The sequence below is a fragment of the Plecotus auritus genome (assembly GCF_963455305.1).
Source record: "Plecotus auritus genome assembly, chromosome: 4".
Classification (NCBI taxonomy): Eukaryota; Metazoa; Chordata; class Mammalia; order Chiroptera; family Vespertilionidae; genus Plecotus; species Plecotus auritus.
The window spans coordinates 124,404,592-124,429,086 of NC_137775.1; the positions used below are offsets into that span (position 1 = coordinate 124,404,592).

Here is a 24,495-nt window from a genome sequence, read left to right on the forward strand (position 1 = left end):
TATAAATATCAGACTAGAAATTACATATATAGTTTAGCTAGAAAAGATTAAAGGTGAATAAAGGTATTTAAGTATATCTATCATAAGAAATTATACAATAATACAATGAATTGTGATTTTTTCTTTTCCCTTCCTAGAATTTATCCTAATGAGTACTAGTTAACAATATCATATAAATAATTTATTGATGCTATAAATTAAAAACAAAATATACTCCCAAACTGTATTTAAAATGACTGAACTATATAGGAACATTTCCTTAAAAGATGGAGACATGGGAACATTTTGCACAACCAAAAACTGAATGCCATTCACAAGTGGATTAAATAAAGAAAATCAAAGAAAAGAATTGAACAGCCTGATTGAGTGCATAAACCTTCATCAAAGATAGAAATACTTATGTAGGAATTTCATGACTAAACAAAATGCAAACAACCCAAATACTTTTTCAACCAACAACTGGGTTTAGTAGCTTAATAAACCTTTCACTTTGTTTTTGTGTTTTTTCATCCTTATCCTCTAGTTTTTAAAAAAGAAACTGGAGCACAGTATTTGTTGAAGAGTTTGGCTCATATTGAGTCACAGCCCAATCACTCAACTTCAAAGTCAATTTAGCAACTAGAAATGACATAGGAGAAAAAAGGAGATCATGTTCTATTGGGGGGAACTGTCTTTCATTACATTGTAAACTTAAGGAATGTACCACATACCACAGAAGTATTTTAGATTCAGTTATTTATTCAACAAATATTTATCCAGTGTCTTCTAAATGTCAGGCACAGTGGACACAAAGGTGAGCCACAAAGACACACTCCTAGTCCTCATGGAGCTTTTAATTTAATAGGGGATAAACATCAACGAAACAATCCCACACATAAATGTACAACTGATTTACTTTACAAAGGTGAATATAATGCTCCATGAGGATATTGCAAGGAGATCTGCCCTAGTTAGGTAAGACCAATTAAAGGATTTGTTTCCTGTTCTTGGAGTCTCACTTAGCAAACAGGTGAAGGAATTATTTCCAAGAGTAGAATGTCCTTCTGGACACCCCAAAATTCTGTCCTATGAGCAGCCACTAACTGTATACCTCTATCTCCAAACTTGACTCTACTTTTCAACTGGCCTTGCTGACAGTGAGCTTATCATGTCATGAGAGATGAATCAACACTTTAGCACAAATCCCACAACATCCAACATCTTCTTCAAACCAAAGCAGCACAGCCTTGGTCCTTATTCATGAGTGATGGTTGCAGCACATGGTTGGTTCTATAGAGACCCCAGTGAGACCCATTGCCCCACTTCCAGCATATTCTTAGAGTGACACACTGAGTGGCAATGAATGAATTCACTAGAGCAGCAGAGTAAAGTAGCAAAAGAAAGGAAGGCTGCATTTTGAAAAGGGAGAGAAGAATTCTTCTGAAAATGTGTCCAGACAAGGTAGACTAATTCAAGAGACCTGAGTGATGAAAGCCAGGTAGATTAAGATATATATGGTCCATCAGAGTGTCTCAAAAAGGAAATTTTCAATCTGGAACCTGAAGTGAGGATGGGATACACCTGAGAATCAAACCAGGAGAGGCTCTTTTTAAAGAATTAGAGTTAGATGAAAAAGATCAGTTGGTGATAGATACCTAAGATGTAGTAACCAACTTATAAGATTTTATAAGGGCAGACTGAATAACAAGATTGTGTGTAGTTTACAAATGCACCCAGTATTTTTTTGGAGATTTCCTTGAAGTAAATGTACTCTCAAATTATACTTGTCATGTTAAAGATAGTACTGACCTGCCTAGAGAGGCATTAACCAGGAAAAGGTCCCTGGCCACAGGGTATGGTCCTTGAGGAGCACTGGGATTCTTATGTGATTAAAAACTCATCAGTGATGGAACATGTTATGTGTGTTTCTGAGAGAAAGAAGAGAGACTGTAATGTGGAATTGTGCTGAGTTGCCCTACTTTTGACAAATACTACTTTCTGCTTATTTATATCAAAATCATCATCATCATCATCATCCATCTCTCCAATGATTACTCAAGTGTTGGTGTTCTGGAAGCCCCACGTTGGGCACCATTAATGCTTGTGTTATTGTCCCAGCATTACGAAGGGGTTCAGCAATCTGGAGAAAGGCTGTTCGTAGATTAAGAAGGAGTCCAAATATGAAAGATAGTTTTGAAAGGCATTGGGGGTCAGAGGAGCTTCAGCTAAAGGAGCTAAAGACTACCCCTTGACTCAGGACCTGTGCTTTTTATTAACACAATTTGTCCTAAGGCAAGGTGGAGATAATACACTTCAAAGGGTAGGGTTTACAGAAGCATTGTCAGATTGGGAAATAGCCTACAGCTGTTCAGGTGTTTGGCCAACAGGAGGCAATAACATGTAGATTAAGAAGCCCTGAGCTGTCTGGAAGCAAACAATAATATATACAAATCTTTAGGTTTGGGGAAATGTCCTATTAAGGTATGGGGGAGATGTTTTTTAGCCATTCCAATAGGTAACTACATATGTGGCTCAGCCCTTGTTGAGCCCCCAAGCTTCATCAACCTTTTGATGAAACTCTTGTAATTATGACACGCTGGAATTGGTTCCCGGCACTCAAGTCCCTTGTTTATGCTCTTCCAAACTCCATCTACACTTACCTCAAATACACACCAAAGTTATTAAGAATTAGAAGAACCAATTGTTTGCCCATCCCCATAATCACCTGTCCTAAAAGGGCATTTACACAGGTACTCAAACCTGCAGCCCTGGAGGCAAGAATGTGAGCCGTGCAGCCAGCACAGCATGCTGAAGTGGGGCTTTCTGTCAGTCTAGGATGATGCAGACTGATCCCACCAAGGAATCAGTTAACAGGAACATTTTCTGTCATTAGGCAGGGGGAGAAAAGCTCAACAGCTTTCTGGACTCGACTGAATTAAACCTTCATACCATTTAATGAAACCCCTCTGGGAAACTTCAAGCCAGAATGCCCAGAATGTTGGCCATGTATTGAAATGTAAACTAACACTCCTAAAAAAGAGGGGGTAGGTGGGCATCTTAAACAAATATGACTTACCAGTACTTGCTTTTCTGCTACTTTGGATCAGTTACACCACTGCTCCCTTTCACAGGTACAAATGCATAAAAGAGGGCTTCTGTTTCATAAAAGCAGCCCAGACAAACGACACTCCTTGGGGTGCTGAACCCAAAGCTGGCAGCCAGCCTGGTCTCTGCACTCCAGTCTGCTGGTACTTTTCACTTCCACAGCTATCAGCCTGCTTCAGGCCTCTGCCTTCACTCTGACTAGGGACAAAGAGACGATCACAGTGGAAATCCTCTGTATGCTGCTAATAAGCCTATTTAGAGTCAATGAGAAAGCCTCATTTTGCACCAATAAAAGCCTTCACGAGTTCTACTGAATCAGTAAAACCAAAATGTTTCTGTGTACTCCCTGTCCTCATTTTACATCCGTCTGCTAGGGGAAGCTCAGCAAAATGTTGGACACGATGACCTCTAAGTTTCCTTCTTCTCTAAGGTCCTCTGGTTTCCTGTTGCTAATAGGATTTGAACTCTATTTAAACATCACACATTTTTATGGATTCCTGAGCCCTTCTTCAGTTTTTGAAAGCTCCACTGTGATCTGCTGAATTGGCATATTTGGAATCTGGATCTCTCTTGGCAAAAAAATTGAATACTGCTGCGATCTAGCTGCTTAGCTAATATTGCCTATCTTCTTTCAGAAAAGGATGTGGGTAGGAGACAGAGGTATAGAATGCTCCCACCTCCCACAGCAATACCAGGGAAAGCTTTGGTCACGGGTTTGACTCCCGATCAAGGGTACATACCTAGGGTTGCAGGTTAGATCCCTGGCCCAGTTGGAGCACATGCAGGAGGCAACCAATCTATGTATCTCTCTCACATCAATGTTTCTCTCTCTTTCACTCCTTCCCTTCCACTTTCTCTAAAAATCATTGAAAAAAATAAATCTAGAGACAGGAAAAATTACAATTTAGCAGGAATTCTTAGAGTTAACTCACTTGCCCAAGATCACACAGCTAAGCAATGAAGCTGAGAATTTTACTAGACACAGAAAACATAATAGAAGCATGTAGTTCTTCTTAGGTCTTATAATTTAGTTGATAAAAGCACATGCATTTTGAACAGGTTTTTACTTACTCTCCAAAGAAAAATGACTAACTAAATTATTGTCTGTCTGGATGGTAAGTAGCATACTACCTTCATCTGTAAAATAATATTTTCGTAGACTAGAGGGTATTTTGTTTAAAGGAACCCAGAGATGAATTATTTTGATAAATTAAGGCTCACTCTCTAATATGTGTGTTTTATAATTCTGCAACTTACATGGAAATGTATCTCAGTGAAATATTTCTGAAAAGACATATGGCTGTTTAATTTTATATTCACTGACTGGAAAGTCAGTATTTTAGAAACCTGTGCTGAATCTATTTAATATAAACAATGTGTCTGCATTGCAAATATTAACCTCCCGATTTATCTTAGAATTTTAATTTTTCCATATCTTCTTAAAATGAGACATGTCTACATCATGTTAAACAAATCATTTCCATTTATTGATAAGACATTGTATTAGTGATGATTATTTCAGCTGCAAATAATAGAAAAGCATATGCAAAATGGCTTTAATGAGAGGATTTACCATTATCTCATCTCTCAAGAATGGAAGGGCATTCCAGGCTGGTTAATTCAGAGGTTGAAAGATGTCAGCAATGACTGAGGTTTCCTCTGCTTTTGTATGGTGCTATCACCAGCATGATTTCCCTGCTGCAAGCCCAGCCACTCATAACAATAACCAGAAGAACTCCCCAGCCTCCACACGCTAAAGGGTCCTGTAGGACTTTCCCATGTATCTCCTTGACCAGAACTGCATTAAAAGGTACCCTTTCAATGAAAACCGGCAAGCAGGATAAGGCCACCATAACTGGATCAGACCAATCAGAATTAACTGGGTTACATGGGGTATACAGTAAAACAAAATTGTTGTTCTGTAGGTCTGTTAGCCTAGGCCTACATGTGGCTAGTGGCTATTATGTTGTCCAACATGATAGCCACTACCACATGTGGCTATTTATATTTAAATGTACACTAATTAAAAATTAAATAAGATTTAAAATTCAGTTCCCTAGCCACATTTCAAGTGACCAATAGCTACATGTGTCTAGTGGCTACTCCATTGGACAACATAGATATAGAAAATTTTCCTCATCATAGACAGTTCCATTGGATGGTGCGGACCTAAAGAAAGGGAACTTCTGTTGGATAAGTAAGCAGCAGTACCTGCTGCACTCTCTATGTAGCAGGCAATGAGCTTCATGCATATTATTTCCTCTAATCTTCCCCAGGACTACTACCATAGGTTAGTCTGGACACTAGGTTGCTAGCTAAGGATGGGAAAACTTAATTAGAAGTATCATGACCTATCTCACATCCCTGCAGGAAGGGCAGAGTTAAGAAACTGATCACAGTTGGAAGCCTTTCCATGTGTCAGCTCTGTTCAGTCTACATGTCACTATCATTCTTCCAGGCCAACTTTCTCCTCAGGGTGAAGAACTCCACAATCGTCTCAGCCTCCCATCTCACAGCCTCACCCCAAACTCCCAAGAGAAACCAAGATTTCTCCTTCAGCTTCATTTTTAAATATGCCTTGGGAGGACTCTGATGATCCAGCATGGGTCAAGCACCCAGCCTACAACCCAATCAGTTTGGCTGCAGAGACACTGGGGCAGGAATTAGGGCTGTGGAATAGAGATATGTCCTTAGGGGATATCTCTAATGGATAACCATGGGTATTGAGGAAAATTCTCAGGAAAAGAAAAAAGAAAAAAAAGGAATGCCAGGGTCCTCTTCTTCACCACATTCTCAAAAGTCTGAACCCCTTAAGCGCTGACTCAGACACTGTGCAATTTGCTCTTCACATGCGTTTTGGGTCTCTCTCACCTAACCTTATTTACAGGCTAGTGTGTCCCACCTTTATCTCTACAGCAAGATCTCTTCCTCAGCTTCAGAGTCACATAACCAACTAATTAGATATCTTTTATATCCATCCACTTTTTTCCATTGTTACCTAGGCCACTGTCACCTCTAGAGAAATTGCTATATTATCTAACTGGTCTCTCTTTCTCAGTGTTATGCTACAGCCTGAATAATCCTACTGAAATGGAAACCATTATGTCACTGTTCATAACAAATTTCAACTGCCTCATGAGGCATATAAAATCTCACACGATCTGTCCTATGGCTAGATCCATATCCTTCTCTCTTACTATTCTCCTACCTGCTCTCTATCCTAGCCATATTAAACTTGTTCAGTTCCTCAAACTATTATTCTTTCTCTAGTCTACTGGCCTTTGTGCTTCCCTCTATCTGAAATAATAATCATACTAATTACCTCTTCATTTTGTCTAAATCCTTTCATAATGCAAATAAATAGCCCTTTATATGTACCTGTTTTGTAGTCTTTTTAGGGTTAGGAATATCACATTTTCCTAATATTGAGCCATCTGTATATTCTTTCTTTGTTTGTTTTTAATGAATTGACTCCCTCCAATGAAGTTTAATAAGCACTGAGGGAAAGACAATTTTTTCTAATGTTTCTATACTTTTCTACCCACTGCTTCATCTTCACTGTTCCAAGTCTTATTGCGGATTTCCAAATAAATGATTATCCAAAATGGTTTGCTGTCACGTGATTCCCAATATTCCCTTTCCATTGCTGAGTCCTTCAGTGTAATATTCCAGAGATCATGTTCATCCAGACACATGTGAATTCCACCCAATCAAACTAATGCCAGTCCACTGCGTGATTTACAGAAAGGGATACCTAAACTCCTGAATTCATTTTCACTCTGTAGAATGGTTTTTCCTTTGTCTTAAGTTATTCCCTGAAAAAATGCAAGACTTTATGTACCCTTAAAGCTCCGTCTAACCAAAGGTACTTCCACAATTCAAGCAGTATTAGTGCTTCTCAGACCAAGAGCATTGATCTGAGCTCTTAGTAGCCAGGCAAGCATCACAAAGAGGGAATACTTAACCTTAAATGGCCATTGGGAAAACAGTCAGGCCACCCAGAACAGGACAAAATAGTAGAATGAGTTAGTGAAATTCAGTCCTGTGTTGGGAAAAGCCTTTAGAACAGGAAAGGATTAAAGAAAGAATCAAGTGTCAAATCAGATTTCAGTCCCTTCATCACCTTCATCTAGCTTTATGGTTTTAGACAACTCACTTACACCAGATGGACCTCAATTTTCTTTTCTGCAAAATGAAAAAATTGAGAAAAATGGTCTCTATGGACCTTTGCAATTCCATCACTCTATTTATGACTAACAGTGCAGGATCCTTTTAAAGTTTTCAGAATATTTTTGAATCTTGACATGGCAAACTTTGTAATCTATTTTGCAAATTTTTGGAGACACAGGTGCATCTGTATACTATTAACTGAGCTCTCCACTTCAAATTTTTCTAATAAGGAGACAGAGACATACACACACACACACACACACACACACACACACACACACACATATTACTTTATCTTCACACTTTACCGATTTGAATATACAACACAAGCTCTAGATTGTAAGCTTTGCATTTGACAATTTAGTCTTAGTTAGATGATCTACTGTAGGGCACCTTTGGTAATCTTCAGCACAGTTGAGTATCTATTCTGTTAATTAAATGTCAAATGCTGTTGCTATCTCCATAAACTAATTCTAATACCCCATGTTACTCAAAGCGTGGCCCAGAGCCCACACTATCCATACCACCTGCAACTGGTGGGAAGCTCAGAGTGCCTCACTTTATAACTACAAAATCAGAATTTGCATTTTAACCAGGCGCTCAGGTGATTTGTCTGCGCACAAGTTCTAGAATGTTATTATACATTATAGTTCTTCCCACACTGCTTTCAAATAGGCGAAATTGTTTTCTATAAAGGAGTGAAAAAATGAGCAAACTAACTGTAATTTAGCAAAACGAATGGCTATAACTCAGTGCCACTAGCTGTGGAGTTCTAGAAGCTTGCATTTGATAGTTTCTCTTGTGGGTTTTTTAAAAATATAGTCCTTGGTATACTTTTATAAATGGCAAGGGGCCAGGGAACTGGATGAAATGATTTATTCTGTCCCAGGCCCACTTACAAATACTATATATATCATTAAAAATCAAGGTGAAGAATATTTAAATGTTTCCTACTTTTTATAGGATTAGGTAACAACCAATATGTTATTTTTATTTCACATTACAGCTGGCGATTTTAAAATTCCATGATGCACTGCTGTCATACATAAAATATAAAGAGAAATATACTTTTCAACTATAAGGTAAAAACTCTGAAATAAGAAAATAATTAAAAAATTGACAATATAAATGTAAAAACACAAATTCAAATAAAACAGACCAGGATTCTAATTGCAGCTCTGACACTGTGATTTTTAAATAATTCACTGAATTTCTCTGGGTACCAGTTTCTTCATGTAGAAAATGAGAGGATAATTTTGATTTTACATCCCAGCTGTAAAATTTTGAAATGTAGTTATGTCTGAAATCAATGCCTATTTTGTCATCTCATATGCATCTATTGGAATTCAATATGGAATATCAGAAGTGGCATAAATAAGTTACTCTGGGATTTCTGCTATTTCACTTGCTAAGAACAGCAGCATGTGGATTAACTGCCACTTCATGATGTTAATGTAAAGACACTGTCCCCAACAGAGTTTACTCTAGGTCAGTGGTCTGCAAACTGCGGCTCGCGAGCCGCAGTTTGCCGCTCTGTTGACTAATGAGTTTGCCGACCACTGACCTAGACTCTCGATTCCAATAATTACAGGCTGTTGTTGTTCCTTGTGATTAAGCCCCTATCCCAGTAGTCGGCAAACTCATTAGTCAACAGAGCGGCAAACCGCGGCTCGCGAGTTTGCCGACCACTGTCTAGGCAATAGGCAAATGGGGATGGCAGAACACATTTTAACACAGGGAAAGTTATCTTAGCTTCCTTTCATTCTGACTCACCAACACTCCCTGTGTCCATCCCATCCCCCTCCTAACTGCCCCATTCACTCATATGGTCTCCATGAGTCCTGGGTGAAGGGTGAAAGCTCCCACCTTCCATAGTCTCCCAAAGCATATAGAGGACTATTGAGAGGCAGTTACACCTGAAAAGATACCTAGTTACTCTGGCACTAGGCTATAACTGACGGGCCTTTCAGGAGGCTAATTATTGAGCCTCCTATTTGGTTCAGTGACAGAACTGCTTGTTTGTGAGAAGAAACATATTTGTACATTGCTTTTTCCATTACCATTATTTCTATCATCATAAATAAGAATCAATAGGCCATTTCAAGTAGCATCTGCTCACCATCATTTAGCATCTCAGTATCAGGCACATTCCGGCTAAGCAGCAGTGTCCCAACCTCCTGGCTGAGGATTGAAACTCAACAGACAAGGAAAGCATTTCAAATTCAATAAGACAGTGCCTCTGTGAGCAACTTGAGGACAAGGGTGGTCTGCTCTTTGTCTCTATCTATGGCACAGTGTCTGCTACAAGCAGGCTATCCTAAATGAATAAACAAGTGAATAAATAATGGAGGGGTGGATGGAAGTAGCAAAAGGAAGGCATTAAGATGCTATATGGAACCGATTGGATTTATTGGGTTGGTCAGGGGGTGTTGTTTTAATAAAGAAAGAGCCAGTCACAACTCCTGTGGGAGAACTGAAAGTCAAGGCCAACAGTGTGACCAAGGAGGAGTCCACCTTTGAGGAGCAGCTCAGCTGAACACACTCAGGTCCCTGCAGTTTTCACTAGTAGGCCTCTCTAACAGACAAAAAGTCAGCATGACAGCCATTACAACGTTAAGTGACACCTCAAAAAAGCACACAAACAAACTCTCCACTGCCAGTGAGAGTCTTGCTGAACAAAACAATGTCAGGTAAGGAACTGACCAGAGAAAAGGTGGAAAAAAGAAAAAATGAGGCGAGGGGAACAGTGGAAGAAGAGTTCAGGCAGAGGCCCGACTGGGGAAATGGGTGTGTGAAAAATGTGCCAAGGCAGGGAGAGATGATGAAGACCCACAATTCTCCAGGGAGGGTGTGCACATCTGTTTGAGGAGTGGGAAGGCATTAAGTGTGAAAGTGGAACAAGGGAGGGACAAATGGAGAGGTCAGATAAATGTCTCTATAATAACTCCCATCACCCAATGATAGCAAGTATAAAAGAATCCTTTCTTCTTCTTGAGAAGACAAAGGGAATTTTAAGTAGGATTAAGCAGTCCAGGCTTTCAGAACTCAGCAGCTCTTAGAAGCAATAAAACCACTTAAGTAGCTAGATAGATGGTAGGAATTACTTCACTTTGGAACTTGTACAGATATCTAAGTTAACAGTAATATCACATCTTTTTGAAGGTTTTCCTGAGATTCTAGGGGAAAAATCATCTCAGAAAACTGCGCGGCATTAATTTCAGGAAGAGGATGCTCCTCACTGTTTGAGGATACTCTGTCTCCTACAGGTTGATATGAAGAAGCCCTGCCCTGCTGGGAAGCACTCTCTTAACCACGTAAATACATGCTAGTATTACCCACAATGGAAGAAAATAATTACGTCCACAGATTATCATCGCTTAAGGTAAAATTTTGCTTAAAACTTAACTCACAATTGATGTTCCGAATGCAGCTAAAAGGACCCTGTAGGCATCCCATTTTCACAGAGTTCCCTAATTTTTTGACTCATTGTGGATGGTTAAAATGCGAACCTTGTAAGGCCAAATTTTGCAACTTGCACAAATATAAACAAGTTTCACACCCTGTGCACTTCTTAATTTATGAATATCCTGCCATCTGAAGTATATCTGACCATTAAGGTGGGAGATCATCTTCACCCTTCCCCCAAAACAGAGATGAAAACTGTGTGCTGATGGTCATTTGGGACACAAGTATTTTCTCTCACCATTTGGAAATGTTCATATGGTACTGTTTGTTTGTTTGTTTTTAATGTAAGTTAGGATGTTGCATTATTTACTTATTTTCTCCCCGGGGACAAGTTATTTCAGTATCATCCACAATGGAATTTGGATGAAAATCTGTTTATTGAACCTGTTCCCTAAGGGTGCGTTTGTCCTAGCACTTGGAGTAAAACACTATTTCCATTGCACTAGAATAGTTCTAATTGGACAGATTGCTGCAATTTTAACAATACCCAAGTAAATCAAAGGAATCTGAAGCAGACATGGCACCAAGTCAGGGTTCTACTACAACCCAGGTCAGTGTTTATGCCTGAAATAAGTACCCAATTCACACCATCTACAGCTATCAGCAGGACATCTATATTCATCAACATGTGGGGGGAAATGTGAATTTAGGCAAACTCTGTATTCTGAAAACAGTCTGTTGCAAGTTATGCAATTAGTTAATACTAATTTCCTACCAATTTTATTATGTAATATATATAAAAAAGAAAAGTGTATTCATCATTTCAGTTACTGGTAGATTTTCATTCAACAGTCTAAACAATAGGATATGAATGTACAGATGATCAAACACATTCAGAATTCAGAATTAAGCACAGTGTAAAATATATCTGAATGAAAAACACAGAAAGGACTCTATGTATCAACTCTCAAGTCCTTCTATAAAGTGGCCCCTCTTTACTTCTCATTATTCGTTACCATGCTCCCTCCTATCCAGTAAGGCAGACCTCTTCACGCTTCCTCATCCCTCTCCCCTTCCTACTCTCCGTCTCTGCCCTGCTCACCCACCATGTCCATCATCTTGGATGCTCCTTCTCAAATCTTTCTTATTATCAAGCGCACCTCCTCCATGAAGTTTTAAATTAAAAACTTGAACTTACAGCTATTCATTTTCTGAAATTCCTTAATATCTATGCCCAAATATAGCATTTAATTACATAATTTTCCCCCTCTGCTTATCTGCATGTTTGTCTATTTCTTTTTTTTCAACTTAGTCACATTATTTAAAATAATACCTCCTCTTCATGCCTCTCCCTAACATTTCTGTCAATATCCTACTCCACATTTCATTTCTCTTTCCCTAGCTATTCCTTCCGAATGCTCAGTCTACCTGAAATCAGGATTACGCGTGCTCTATCCTAAAGAAGACTTCTGCACCCTGCTTCTTCCTGAAGTTCCCCTACTATATCCACTTCCTTTTTCTGCCAAACTTCTTCAACCAGCATTCTTTCCTCCACTTCCTCAATCCCAGTTCCATTTCACAATGTGAGTCTCCCTATTACACTTCCTATGCCTCAGCCACCCCTCTCTGCAGTACTGTGTGCACCCCATCTTATTTCCTGGAGACTGAGAAGACAGTGACTCCTCCCCCTTCATTTCCTTCCAAAACTCACCTGCTCAGTTTCCTTTTCTAGAGTTTTTCATTGTCATCCCTCATCTCTGCTCAAGCTCCAAGGGCAATTGCATCTTTGCCCTGGTCTTTAACTTCCACATCTCCATCTGCCATTCCCTAATATGTATTTTTAGTGCCAAAAGCTCTGTGGGGTCCCAGACCTTATGCTGCCACCTGCTGGGCAGTTCCATTGGGCTACATCAAAACCAAATTCAAGTCAGTCCCTCCAAATTCACCATTCATTCTGTCTTCTCTGTTAGGTAAGTACCTAACTATTTTCCTAGACCTAGCTGGTAGAGATTTAATATTCCATCACTAACTACCACCCCCAGTGTTAGTCACTCACCATGTGGTTAAATACTACCTACTAGATGTCTGTCCTCTGTGATCTACACCTAACTCACATGTCTTTGTTTAGGCCATAACTGCCCAACGCCAGAACTGGATGGTACCTAACTGACCCTTTTCCTTTCTCACCCCTGATCTCCAATTCTCCTCACACTTCTGCAGAGGAATCTTCTTAAAATAGGCATCTGAGCAATGCCCTGGGTAAAAAGTCTCAAGTAATTCTACCCTACAGGTAGAATAGAGCCCAAACTCCTCAGCTCTGGAGCTTCTGGAAAGAACTTCCAGAACTTGCATGACCTGGCCCCAGCCCATCTCTTTAGCTTCATCTGCCCTCATGCTTCCTCTTGCTAACTATGCTCACTCTCTCACTCACTCCAGCCTCCCCGGCACCTTGAACAAAAGAGATTTGCCCTGGACCCTGCAATGGGCTGCCCTCCTATCTTCACATGGCTGACACCTTCTGGCTTTTCAGGTCTCATTGCAAATGCCATCTACTTGGTGCAGCCTCCTGTGACCGCACGATCGAATTGCTCCCCTCCCTGCCATTCCTCCTGGTCACCCTCTCACATTCTCTCTGCTATTTCCTGTAAGCACCTCTCAGCATCTGGAAGTCTCTGTTCCTCTATACATTTATTTGTTTAGTGTCTGTCTCCTTACACTCGGATGCAAGCTCTTCTCACCCAGCTCCCTCCACAGCATGGCACCTATTCCCGCTCTGCTCATATGTCCACTCTAGCACTTATTGTAGTACACCTTTTATTTGAACAGATGATTCCAAAGGAAGTGAATTGAGAGAAAGGAGGATATATCAAAATATGGGCACAAGGGAGGCATGTCTACTTATAAAATACCTGTTCAAGTTTTATAGTATTCAGTATAGAGGATTTATGCATCTTTGTTAACATTACCCACAATGTTTTATGGTTTTATTATCATGCTATAAACAGTAGCCTTTAAATTTCATTTTTCATGTGTTAGTGTATTATATAATATGATATATATGTAAAAAGAATTTTTAAAATGTATTTTTATTGATTTCAGAGAGGAAGGGAGAGGGAGAGAGAGATAGAAATATCGATGATGAGAGAGAATCATTTATCGGCTGCCTCCTGCACGCCCCCCACTGGGGATCGAGCCTGCAACCCAGGCATGTACCCTTGACTGGAATCGAATCCGGGACCCTTCAGTCCACAGGCTGACGCCTTATCCACTGAGCCAAACCAGCCAGAGCGTAAAAAAATTTTTTTAAAGTTTATACTGACCTTATATCTGTGATCTTGCCAAATGTACTACTTAGTTCTAAGTAATTTTTAATATTCCATACATAAAGTCATAAAATGGGTAATTAGAATGTTTAATTCTTACATTTAAAATATGAATATTTAATATCACTACTATTTTTAAGCATAAGATATATAAAATGAAAAATCATAGCTGCTAGTGCTATGCAGAAATGGAAGGCAATATTATAGGGGACATGAATTAAAATAGTATTTTTTTAAATTAGTGTCTTATAGCAAATTATTATGATCCATCATTTTTACTAGAGAGCAATATCATGTCTTGCTTATTTGTCCATACCCCCCCACCCCCCGCAATCCTAATAAAGTGCTTTGCCCAAAGTAGAAACTCAACAAATCCTTTTTTAAATAGGACTGAAATACCCCAGCACCTGGCATATGCCCAGTAAATACTTGTTGTTTAACTGTAAGAACCAATGATTACACCTAAGTTTGTTGAATGAGCAGTATGTGCTCAGCCCTTCCAGGAAATCATGACAAGAGACACAAGAAAATAGAAAATAACCTCATAGTTATCCATGTAGAAACACTTCATTTCTCAGGTAATGATAGAACGCGCCAAGGAAAACATTTAAGTGGCTACCTGTGCATTTCTTTATATGACTGTTCCTTTTTCCATGTGATCCTAACTTGCATCCAAAATTCTCCTCCCAAAATTCTGCAAACCACACATTTCTTCGATTATTGGCAAGAGTTCGGCTTCTGAAGTATCGATCAAATCCTATTTTAAAGAAGAAAGGTATGATTTTAATATTCTTTCAAAATCAAAACCAAATACTATCAGAGCTTTTAAATGGATATTATGTTATACTGTGATTGTTCCATGAAAAAAAAATGGGGGAGAACCAAAAGCTTCCCTTATGGCAAGTCAAGCAGAATCAGTGGACAATATCTCTGCCCACACAATTCATCATTCAGGCGTCTGGCACTAGGGATGAGTGTAACAGGAAAGCCTGTTGTCATCTCAACCTCTCCCTCCTCTAGGTCTCCCAGTGGCAGTGACCAGTGACCTCATGCTAAACAGTCAGAACCAACTCAGACTTCTCTCTTTCTCTCTCTCTCCCTCTCTCTCTCTCCTTTCAGGGTTTAATGTTCAAGACTTTTATGCTTCTACCCACCTCAAAATTTATCTGTCCTATATGTTCCATTTTCAACAAATTCAATTAACTAATCAGTACTAATATAATCTTCTGAGTCATGGGTAATGGGCTAAAGTGTCAGCCTGCTCAGGTAATGACCACATTGAAGAGAGACCAGCTGGAAATAATGCCTTACTCAAAAGGATAATGGGAAAGGTAGAAATTTCAATCACTGTCAGCACCATTGGCAAAGGCATCTGGGAGACAAGCTGCCTTTCAGGGATGCTCCACATCTTTGCTGTAGGGTTTATTTTATCCGTAGGGTCAGCCCAGCATCACGTCTTCATTTTCTAATTAGCAAACCCTATCCCTCCAACCATGTTATAACCATGAGATATGCCCATGGAAATATGCAAACTTAGAGGGTAACATCATGAAAATGGTTAACATCATGGAAATATATAAGGCCAACTATAATTGCCTTTCTTAAAAAAAAATCCAGTAGGTACGCTTATAAAAAATATATGTGCTGAGTTAAATAGTTACTGTCTTGGCAATTTTGCCATCAGAACTAAAAATTCTTTCCAGGGTCATCCATAATGGGTGTGTTTCATTATATGCTGATACTCTGATTTCATCTTTGAGTTTTGATTTAATTGGAATGAAAACAAATTCTCTACCATGCATCCTTACCATCAATTGATGCTCTTTTGGGCAAAATCGTCACAGCCCCTTCTGCAATCTCCTCCTGCTGATAAACGGGTGCTATTTTGGATCCCCAACTATCTGAGCCGATCCAGAGAAAATGCCCACTTTGGTTTAATTTTTTTGCTGCTTCCAATATCCTCCTATCATAATAAAAAGAAATAAACATACCACATTTATCAAGAAACACTACACCTATGAATGTTACAAGATGGCTATATCAAGTTATATACATTCACTAGGGCACCATTACACAATCATTCTAACTGCCTGAGTCTTATCATCTTCTAAAGGAAATATATTGGTCACTTTAACTCCAGCACCTGTTAATTAACCTAATCCTTAACCATATTCCCTTCATTCTATCAACCTTACTTGTCTCACTTCTTTCAGTCCCCAGGTTTTACTCAATAGACATTTCAGACTTAGAAACTCGAAGACTGTTGTGTCTCTGTGCACCATAAGGCAATCTGGAAATTGCATAAGAATGTTTCAATTCCTGTGAAATCTCACAAGACTTTATATTGAACATGAAATATGTTAGGAAAAAAAGGATATGGGCCACAAATATGATCCTACATAAGGAAGAAAATTAATCAGTACCTGATGTCATCTTCATTGGCAAACATAATCACTGCCCGGGCATTAGGCGTTTCTAGCAGGCGTTTGATAATCTTTTCAAATTCTCCAGGTCTTGGTTCACGTGGGATTTTCTGTGATTGAGCAATGCAGACACCACCTATTTTTTTCAAAAGAAGACAGTGACTCATAAAGGGCATTTATTTAACCAACTTAATGAGGTTAGCTACTTTATGAAAACACATGATTTGGTATAGAATATTGCTTCTCTTTCTTGTGATGAAAATTTTTAAGATATATTATCTTAGCAGCTTTAAAGTATATAAAAATATTATTAACTATAATCACTGTACTATACATTCGCTCCCCATAACTTATTCAACCTGGCCCTCTACCCCTGGTTACCACCATTATACTTCACTTAGTATACTGTCCTCAAGTTCCATTCATGTGGTCACAAATGGTGGTATGTCTTTCTTTCTCATGACTGAAATATACATGTATATATATATATATATATATATATATATATATATATATACATACACACATATATATAGTCACATCTTCTTTATTTATGAATACTTAGGGTATTTTTATATCTTGAGTATTGTGAATAATATGTTACAAAGAAAATGGGCATGCAGATATCTCTTCAAGATTCTCTTTATATTTCCTTTGGATACATAACCAGAAGGGGATTGATGTATCATATGGTAGTTCTAGTCTTAATTTTTGAGGAACATTCATACTGTTTTCAGTAGTTACTGTACCAATTCAGATTTTTATATCTTGAGTATTCAACAGTGCATAATGTTTCCCTTTTCTCCATATCGTCACCAACATTTTATATCTTGCCTTTTTTCTTTTTTATTGAATTTATTGGAGTGACACTGGTTAACAAAATTATACAGGTTTCAGGAGCACAATTCCACAACACATCATCTATATACTGTATTGTGTGTTCACCAAGTCATTCTCTATCCATCACCATTTATCCCTCCTATACTCTCCTCTTTATCCCTCTAGCCCTCTGCCCCCAGTAATCACCACACTGTGTCCATGTCCATGAGTTTTTTCTCTTTTTTCCTTTTATGTTCAATCCCTCCATACCCCTACCCAACTCCCACCCTCCAATAGCTATCAGCCTACTCTGTATCTATGAGTTTGTCACTCTTTTGCTCGTTAGTTCATTTTGTTCATTAGATTCCACATATGAATGAAATCATCTGGTACTTGTTTTTCTCTGACTGGCTTATTTCACTTAGTGGAATACTCTCCAGGTCCATCCATGTTGTCACAAAGGGTAAGATATCCGTTTTATGGCCCAGTAATGTTCCATTGTGTAAATGTACCACAGCATTTTTATCCATCCATCTACTGGTGGGCACTTGGCTGCTTCCAAATCTTGGCTATTGTAAATAATGCAGCAATGAACATAAGGGTGCATGTATTCTTTTGAATTAATATTTCAGGTTTCCTTGAATGAATTCCCAGAAGTGAAATCACTGGGTTATAAGATAGTTCCATTTTTAATTTTTTGAAGTAACTCCATACTGCTTTCCACAGTGGCTGCACCAATCTGCATTCCCACCAACAGTGCTACTTTATAAAAACACACGGTTTGGTACAGAATATTGTTTCTTAAAACATCTGCTTTTCTCACCTATTAAAAGCAGTCATGTTTGTTTGAATTATAATGTATGTATCAAATACATTACATCAATTACTTAATCATACATCATGTTTTTTCCCAAGTTTAAGCATTATTTTTGTGGCTGTCTACAAGAAAACCAAAGTACACAAAAAGTGTGACAAGAGTTAAGGAGTCAAGGAAGAAGGACCCTTTTGATTCATTTAATACAAGTCAAAGGACAAGTGCCTGGATTAGTAAAAAGCATGAGTAAGACTTTCTTATGCATGAGAACACTAATAGGAAGGCTCTTTTGATACTTCTATTTATTAATAGAGCTCCTTTAAAGTTATTTTCATCTTATAGTTCATAGTATGGCAGCAAAATTCTTATGCATTAGCATAATGGCATGTTATGAAACAAGTGGTCTTCATGACTATTTGAGACACAGGCAAGTCCCCAAGATTCAACCCCTCAGTTGACATATGTCTCCATCATGAAAATCAAAATGGTAGAAATCCCATCCTACTATTACAGAAGAGAACTTTTCCTTGGCCTTTCCTTGTAAGGCAAAGAGAGATCAAAAAGAAAAGTTTAAGATAGATCTCTGCCACTGGGCTAGGATAAAAGAAGAAGAAAGGTTTCTTGGTTGCAATAAAGCAGAGAAATAATATGCTAATATTAGGGGTGTGGAAAACAATATTAGCAATATGTTTCAGTTCTATTATGTTTTAAGCAGGCTTTTTGAGTCAGTTGATTATTAAATCATCATTCATACCATTGTTTATGTAGGAAAGGCATTTTTACTCCCAAACAATAAGCAATGCATTCAGATGCCCTAAAAGTTACTGGATGCCATTATATGCTATGCATTAGGTTGAACACTGGGAATACAGTCCAGTCCAGGAGTTATCATCCATTTTGGGAGATAGACATTCCAATAAATTATCATGGAATATGGGATAAATTTCAAAATTAAGAGAATATACCATAAATGGGAGCACAGATGAATGTGTAACAAAAATGTGTGAGAGAGGTGAAATTTTTTTAAAGGTAAGAGTTTCGAGAGGGAACTAAGATGGCGGCATAGGTAAACACTTAAACTGCTGCCTTGAACAACAATTTCAAAACTACAACTAAAAGATAAAACGTCTATCACCCAGAATCACGGGAAAGCTGGCTGAGTGGAAGTTCTACAACTAGAAGGAAAGAGAAAAGAGCACTGAGACGTGCACAAGCACTGAAAAGCTGAGGTACAGAGGCACGCGAATCGGGCTGGTGGCTGGCGACTGGGTGCGCTGCTTTTTTCAACCCGAAGGGAGACAAGCTCCCAATTACTCTGAACTCCAGTCTCTGGGGAGATGCTGGGGACCCAAACTCCTACGGGGAGAAGCTGGACTGTCTGCCATCGGGTCCGAAAGTGAGGGTGGCTTCCTTGCAGAGGTGCGCACAGCAACCATTGTTTACTGCGCTGGGGCGCAGGATGCGGGGACTTGGAAATGCAGAGACGCCATCGCTGTTTGCCACACCCTAGCCTAGTGACTCCCTGAGACCCCGCACCGCACAATCTACAAACCCACCCAAACTCCACACAGCGGCTTTTGCATATAAATGGTCTGCCCTACCGCAGCTTAACCTAACAAACTGCAGCTCTGGTCAGACAGCTCCAAAACCTCCAAACCCCAAGCAAAGAGGAGAAAACTGTAGTTCTCGCTGTAGCTCCTGCTGGGTGGCCTCAGACAGTAGCTGACCTGCACCCCACTGGAGATCCAGAAGTAGTGTATCTAGTGGTCAGTGTGAGACGACACCAGATTTCAACTACTCACATCCATAACTGACACATTCAAGAGGCAGACTCAGTGAGCACCAAAGCCCCACTGAAGCAAATCCTGCCCCATAAACGTGTCTCTGGCACAGCAGTTCTTCCATTATAGACACAGCGGGTCCTCACAGCCAATTGGCCTGGAGGTCAGTTCCTCCCAGTGTACCACCAGCAATCAAGGCTTAACTACACCAAGACTTTGCACTCAGCCCACAAAGGGGTGCACCAAGAGTGTCCACCTCAGGTGATAGGCTGAATCACTGGTCACCTACCACAGAAAACCACTCCATCAACCAGGGAAGCAGCAAAATGTGGAGACAAAGAAACATGTCACAAATGAAAGAAATGGAGGAAAGCAAACTACTGGACATAGAGTTCAAAACCACATTTATAAGGTTATTCAAGAATCTTCTAAAAACCACCGAGAAACTTGATGAGATCTCCAAGGAGCTTAGTGAGACCTTCAAGGACCTTAATGAGAATGCTAAAAAAATGGAAAAGGACCAGTCAGAAATTAAACATACACTGTCTGAAATAAAGAATTTACAGAAAATTAACTGTAGATCAAAGGACCCCAAGAATCAAACCAAAGATCTGAAATATGAGGAAACAAAAAACACCCAACCAGAAAAGCAAAAAGAAAAAAGAATCCAAAAATATGAAGATAGTGTAAGGAGCCTCTGGGACAACTTTAAGTGTACCAACATCCGAATTATTGGTGTGCCAGAAGAAGAGAGAGAGCAAATTATTGAAAACCTATTAGAAGAAATAATGACAGAAAACTTTCCCTACCTGGTGAAAGAAATAGACTTACCAGGAAGCACAGAGAACCCCAAACAAAATGAATCCAAAGAGGACCACACCAAGACACATCATAATTAAAATGCCAAGGGCAAAAGACAAAGAGAGAATCTTGAAAGCAGCAAGAGAAAAACATTTAGTTACCTGCAAGGGAGTACCCATACGACTGTCAGCTGATTTCTCAACAGAAACTATGCAGGCCAGAAGGGAGTGGCAAGAAATATTCAAAGTGATGAATAGCAAGAACCTACAATCAAGATTACTCTACCCAGCAAAGCTATCATTCAGAATTGAAGGTCAGATAAAGAGCTTCACAGACAAGAAAAAAGCTAAAGGAGTTCATCACCACCAAACCAGGATTACATGAAATGCTGAAAGGTATTCTTTAAGAAGAGGAAGAAGAAGAAAAAGGTAAAGATAAAAATTATGAACAACAAAATGACAACAAATACATACCGTGTTTCCCCGAAAATAAAACATCCTCCGAAAATAATACCTACTTAAAGGTTTCCTTCTGAGTGAAATATAAGGCATCCCCTGAAAATAAGGCCCCCAGGCTCTGTCTCAGAATGAAAATTAATTTACCGTAAACTGGTCGCTAGGGCCGCCCCGACTGGCGTCTAGCAACCAGTGACGTTATGCGGAGTCCTGACGTCACTGCTGTGTGGAGGCGGAGGTCGGAGAGAGCGGTGAGCGCGGGGTGGGAGAGAGGAGGAGACTTTCGCAGATGTGTGTAGAAGAACAGGAAGATTAGAGCAGACAGGATGCGGTGAAGGTGGTGAGTGCTGGTCTGTCTCTGGTGACACTACCTGATGCTCGCAGCCGCCTTCATGATGACTGAAGGTCCTCAGTCAGTGGCAGACCCTGCTCCAGCCCAGATCCAGGCCCCAGCAAGCCCAGTGACAGTCCCCAGGCAGGCCCCAGGGGGTAAATGTCTGATAAAGGGGTAGGGGGGATGTCTGGTGAAGGTGTTCAGTGGCACAGGGGTGGGGGGAGGGGGATCACTTAAAATGACACAGGAGGATCAGAGGGGGGCAATCAAAATGACACAGGAGGATCAGAGGGGACAATCAAAATGACACAGGAGGATCAAAAGGGGTTACCAAAATGGTAATCCCCCCTCTGATTCTCCTGTGCCATTTTGATTCCCCCCTCTAATCCCCCCTGTGTTATTTTGAGTGATCCCCCTCCCCCCACCTTGATACCCCAATTCCTTTTTTTTTTACCCCTAGAAATGAGCGCAAAAAGAAAAAGCTACTCCGTGGAGTACAAGAAAGGAATCGTGGAAGACTCTTGGGGCCAAAATCTTACTGCTTTCTGCAAAGAGAAGATGTTAAGTATCTGATTGGTCCGAAAGTGGTGAGCAGAGTATGGTAACCTCATTGAACAAGTGGACAAGGGAAATGCTAAAAAGCGCAAGTGTGGATCAGGTTGGCAACCATTATTTTCCAAGCTGGAAGACCTGATCTGTGAATGGGTTGTTGACAGGAGAGCAAAGGCTTTGGTTGTGAATAGGGCTCAGATTCAAGAATTTGCCCTTGCAATGGCACCACAGTTTGACATAGCCCCCGAAGACTTCAAAGCATCACAACACTGGCTGGATAATTTCCTTCAGCGAAGTGAACTGTCTTTAAGAAGATCTACAACATTGTTTAGGTTGGAAGATACTCAAGTTATGAAGCGAGTACTTGCATTCAAGTCCTTTATTGATGATGCTGACTTCTCTAAATACAATCTTTCCAACATGATTGCTATGGATGAAACTGCAGTGTTTATGGGCCAATCATCTCAAACAACAATTGAACAGCGGGGTGCCTCCTTAGCGTACATTCCCTCCACTGCTTACGAAAGTGCACGTGTTTCCTGTATTTTGGCAATTTGTCTGGATGGCACTAAAATCCCACCTTTAATCATTTCTAAGGGCAAGAAGGAAAAGATTGAATGTGTTTTGGGCGTTTTTATTCTTGAAACTGAAAAAGCCTGGGCCACACAAGCAGTTATAAGGAAGTGGGTCGATTTAATGCTGCCGCTTGTTATGCGAGGGAGCCAAAGAGGTCTGCTAGTCTGGGATGCAGCCAGCACTCACCGCACTAAAGACATGAAGACATTTCTTCACGAAAGAAAAATAGATCAGATAATGATTCCCGCAGGAATGACGGCCTATCTCCAGACTCTTGATATTGCAATAAACAAGCTATTCAAAGACAATTTGTGCATGGAAATTAATGACTACATTGAAAATAGAATGGAGAGAAATCAGTGTGGAAACTTTGTGAAACCTAAACTGCAAGAAGTTGTGACTTGGGTGAAGAATTCATGGGAGAAAATCACTGACAGTTGCATTGCAAATGCACTGCGAGCAGGCTACCTTGACAAGAAGTACTCATTTAAAGACAGTGCTATTGCTAAACATGAGAGATTTGGTTCACTGATTCTGAAAGAAATGGAGTCACAAGAAATTCACCAGGAAATTCAGGAATTGGATTGTTATGATGATGTTCCAGAAGATGATAACATGATTGTCATTGAATAAATGAGTAAAATATTGATACTGTAGGATTCACAGTTTGTCTGGTTTGTGTTGACAGCTACCATTCTACCGTACCGTATACAGGTAATAAATTTCCTTTATTTTCATTTAACAATAAATGTGTACCGTATTCTTCTTCTTCATGAAAAAATAAGACATCCCCTGAAAATAAGACCTAGCGTGTCTTTGGGGGCAAAAATTAATATAAGACGCTGTCTTATTTTCGGGGAAACACGGTACCTACCAACAAGTGAATCTAAAAATCAAGTGAATAAAAAATCTGATGAACAGAATGGACTGATGAATATAATAGAATTAGGGACATAAAAAGGGAGTGGACTGACAATTCTCAGGGGGAAGGGGTGTGAGGGGTGCGGGAAGAGATTGGACAAAAATCTTACACCTATGGATGAAGACAGTGGCGGGGGGTAAGGGCATGGGGTAGGGTGGGGAATCAGGTGGAGGGGAGCTATGGGGAAAAAAAAAAGAGGAACACCTGTAATAATCTGAACAATAAAGATTTATTTAAAAAAATAAAAAAATTAAGGTAAGAGTTTCTTCTTTTTAAAAAATATGTTTTTATTGGTTTTAGAGAGAGAGGGAGGGAGAGAGAGAAACATCAATGAGAGAAAACCATCATTTGGCTGCCTCCTGCATGCCCCCTATTGGGGATCAAGCCTGCAACCTGACCATGTGCCCTGACAAGGAATCCTACTGGCAACCTCTTGGTACATGAGAGGATGTTCAACTAACTGAGCCACACTGGCCAGTGCTGAGAGAGATGGATTTTAAAGGGCAAATACAACAACCATCTAGGGACAAAGTGGTACATTTCTGAAAGAGGCCAAGTATGAAAGAACCTTACTTGATCATGGCCTATGATAGACTGGCTGAGATTGAAGTTGGAAAGAATGGCCAGGCCTAGCTTGAGAATTGCTTTGTTATACAATCTAAGTAATTAGGGCTTTATTTTGAAAATATTCATTCATTCAGGACCTATTGAACATTTTTGTTAGTTCTAAGGAATCAACTGAAAATTCATAAGCAGAACTACAGGATGGGCTTTATGTTTTAGGAAAAAATCTCTGGTAACCAAACAAAGAGAACATGTCTAATAGCCAGACAATAGATGTCCAGTGTATTGTGATCAGACTTAACATGCATGCCAATAATGAATGATTAACATTCTAGATTACTGGAGGTTTATTTTTCTTTACATTAAAGCAGTCAAATTTATCACTGCAATATCTTTACTAACCTTACAACATGGTCTTCAGGGGTGGGAACTGCCCATAATCCATAGACTGAGCCTGTAGTTAGCTAGCCTA

General features: G+C 39.6%; 1 protein-coding gene across 7 annotated transcripts in view; it reads right to left on the bottom strand.

Annotated features, from left to right (window-relative positions):
* Positions 1-24,495, bottom strand: part of GRM8 (glutamate metabotropic receptor 8) — a 774,265-nt gene that overhangs the window by 376,590 nt on the left and 373,180 nt on the right. For all 7 annotated transcript variants that reach the window (XM_080666922.1, XM_080666923.1, XM_080666921.1 and 4 more), the window contains exons 4-6: positions 16,406-16,541; positions 15,791-15,945; positions 14,602-14,739 (exon numbers count right to left, since the gene is read on the bottom strand). In XM_080666922.1, the coding sequence (XP_080523048.1) occupies positions 14,602-14,739; positions 15,791-15,945; positions 16,406-16,541 (429 nt within the window). The remainder of the gene's footprint in view (positions 1-14,601; positions 14,740-15,790; positions 15,946-16,405; positions 16,542-24,495) is intronic.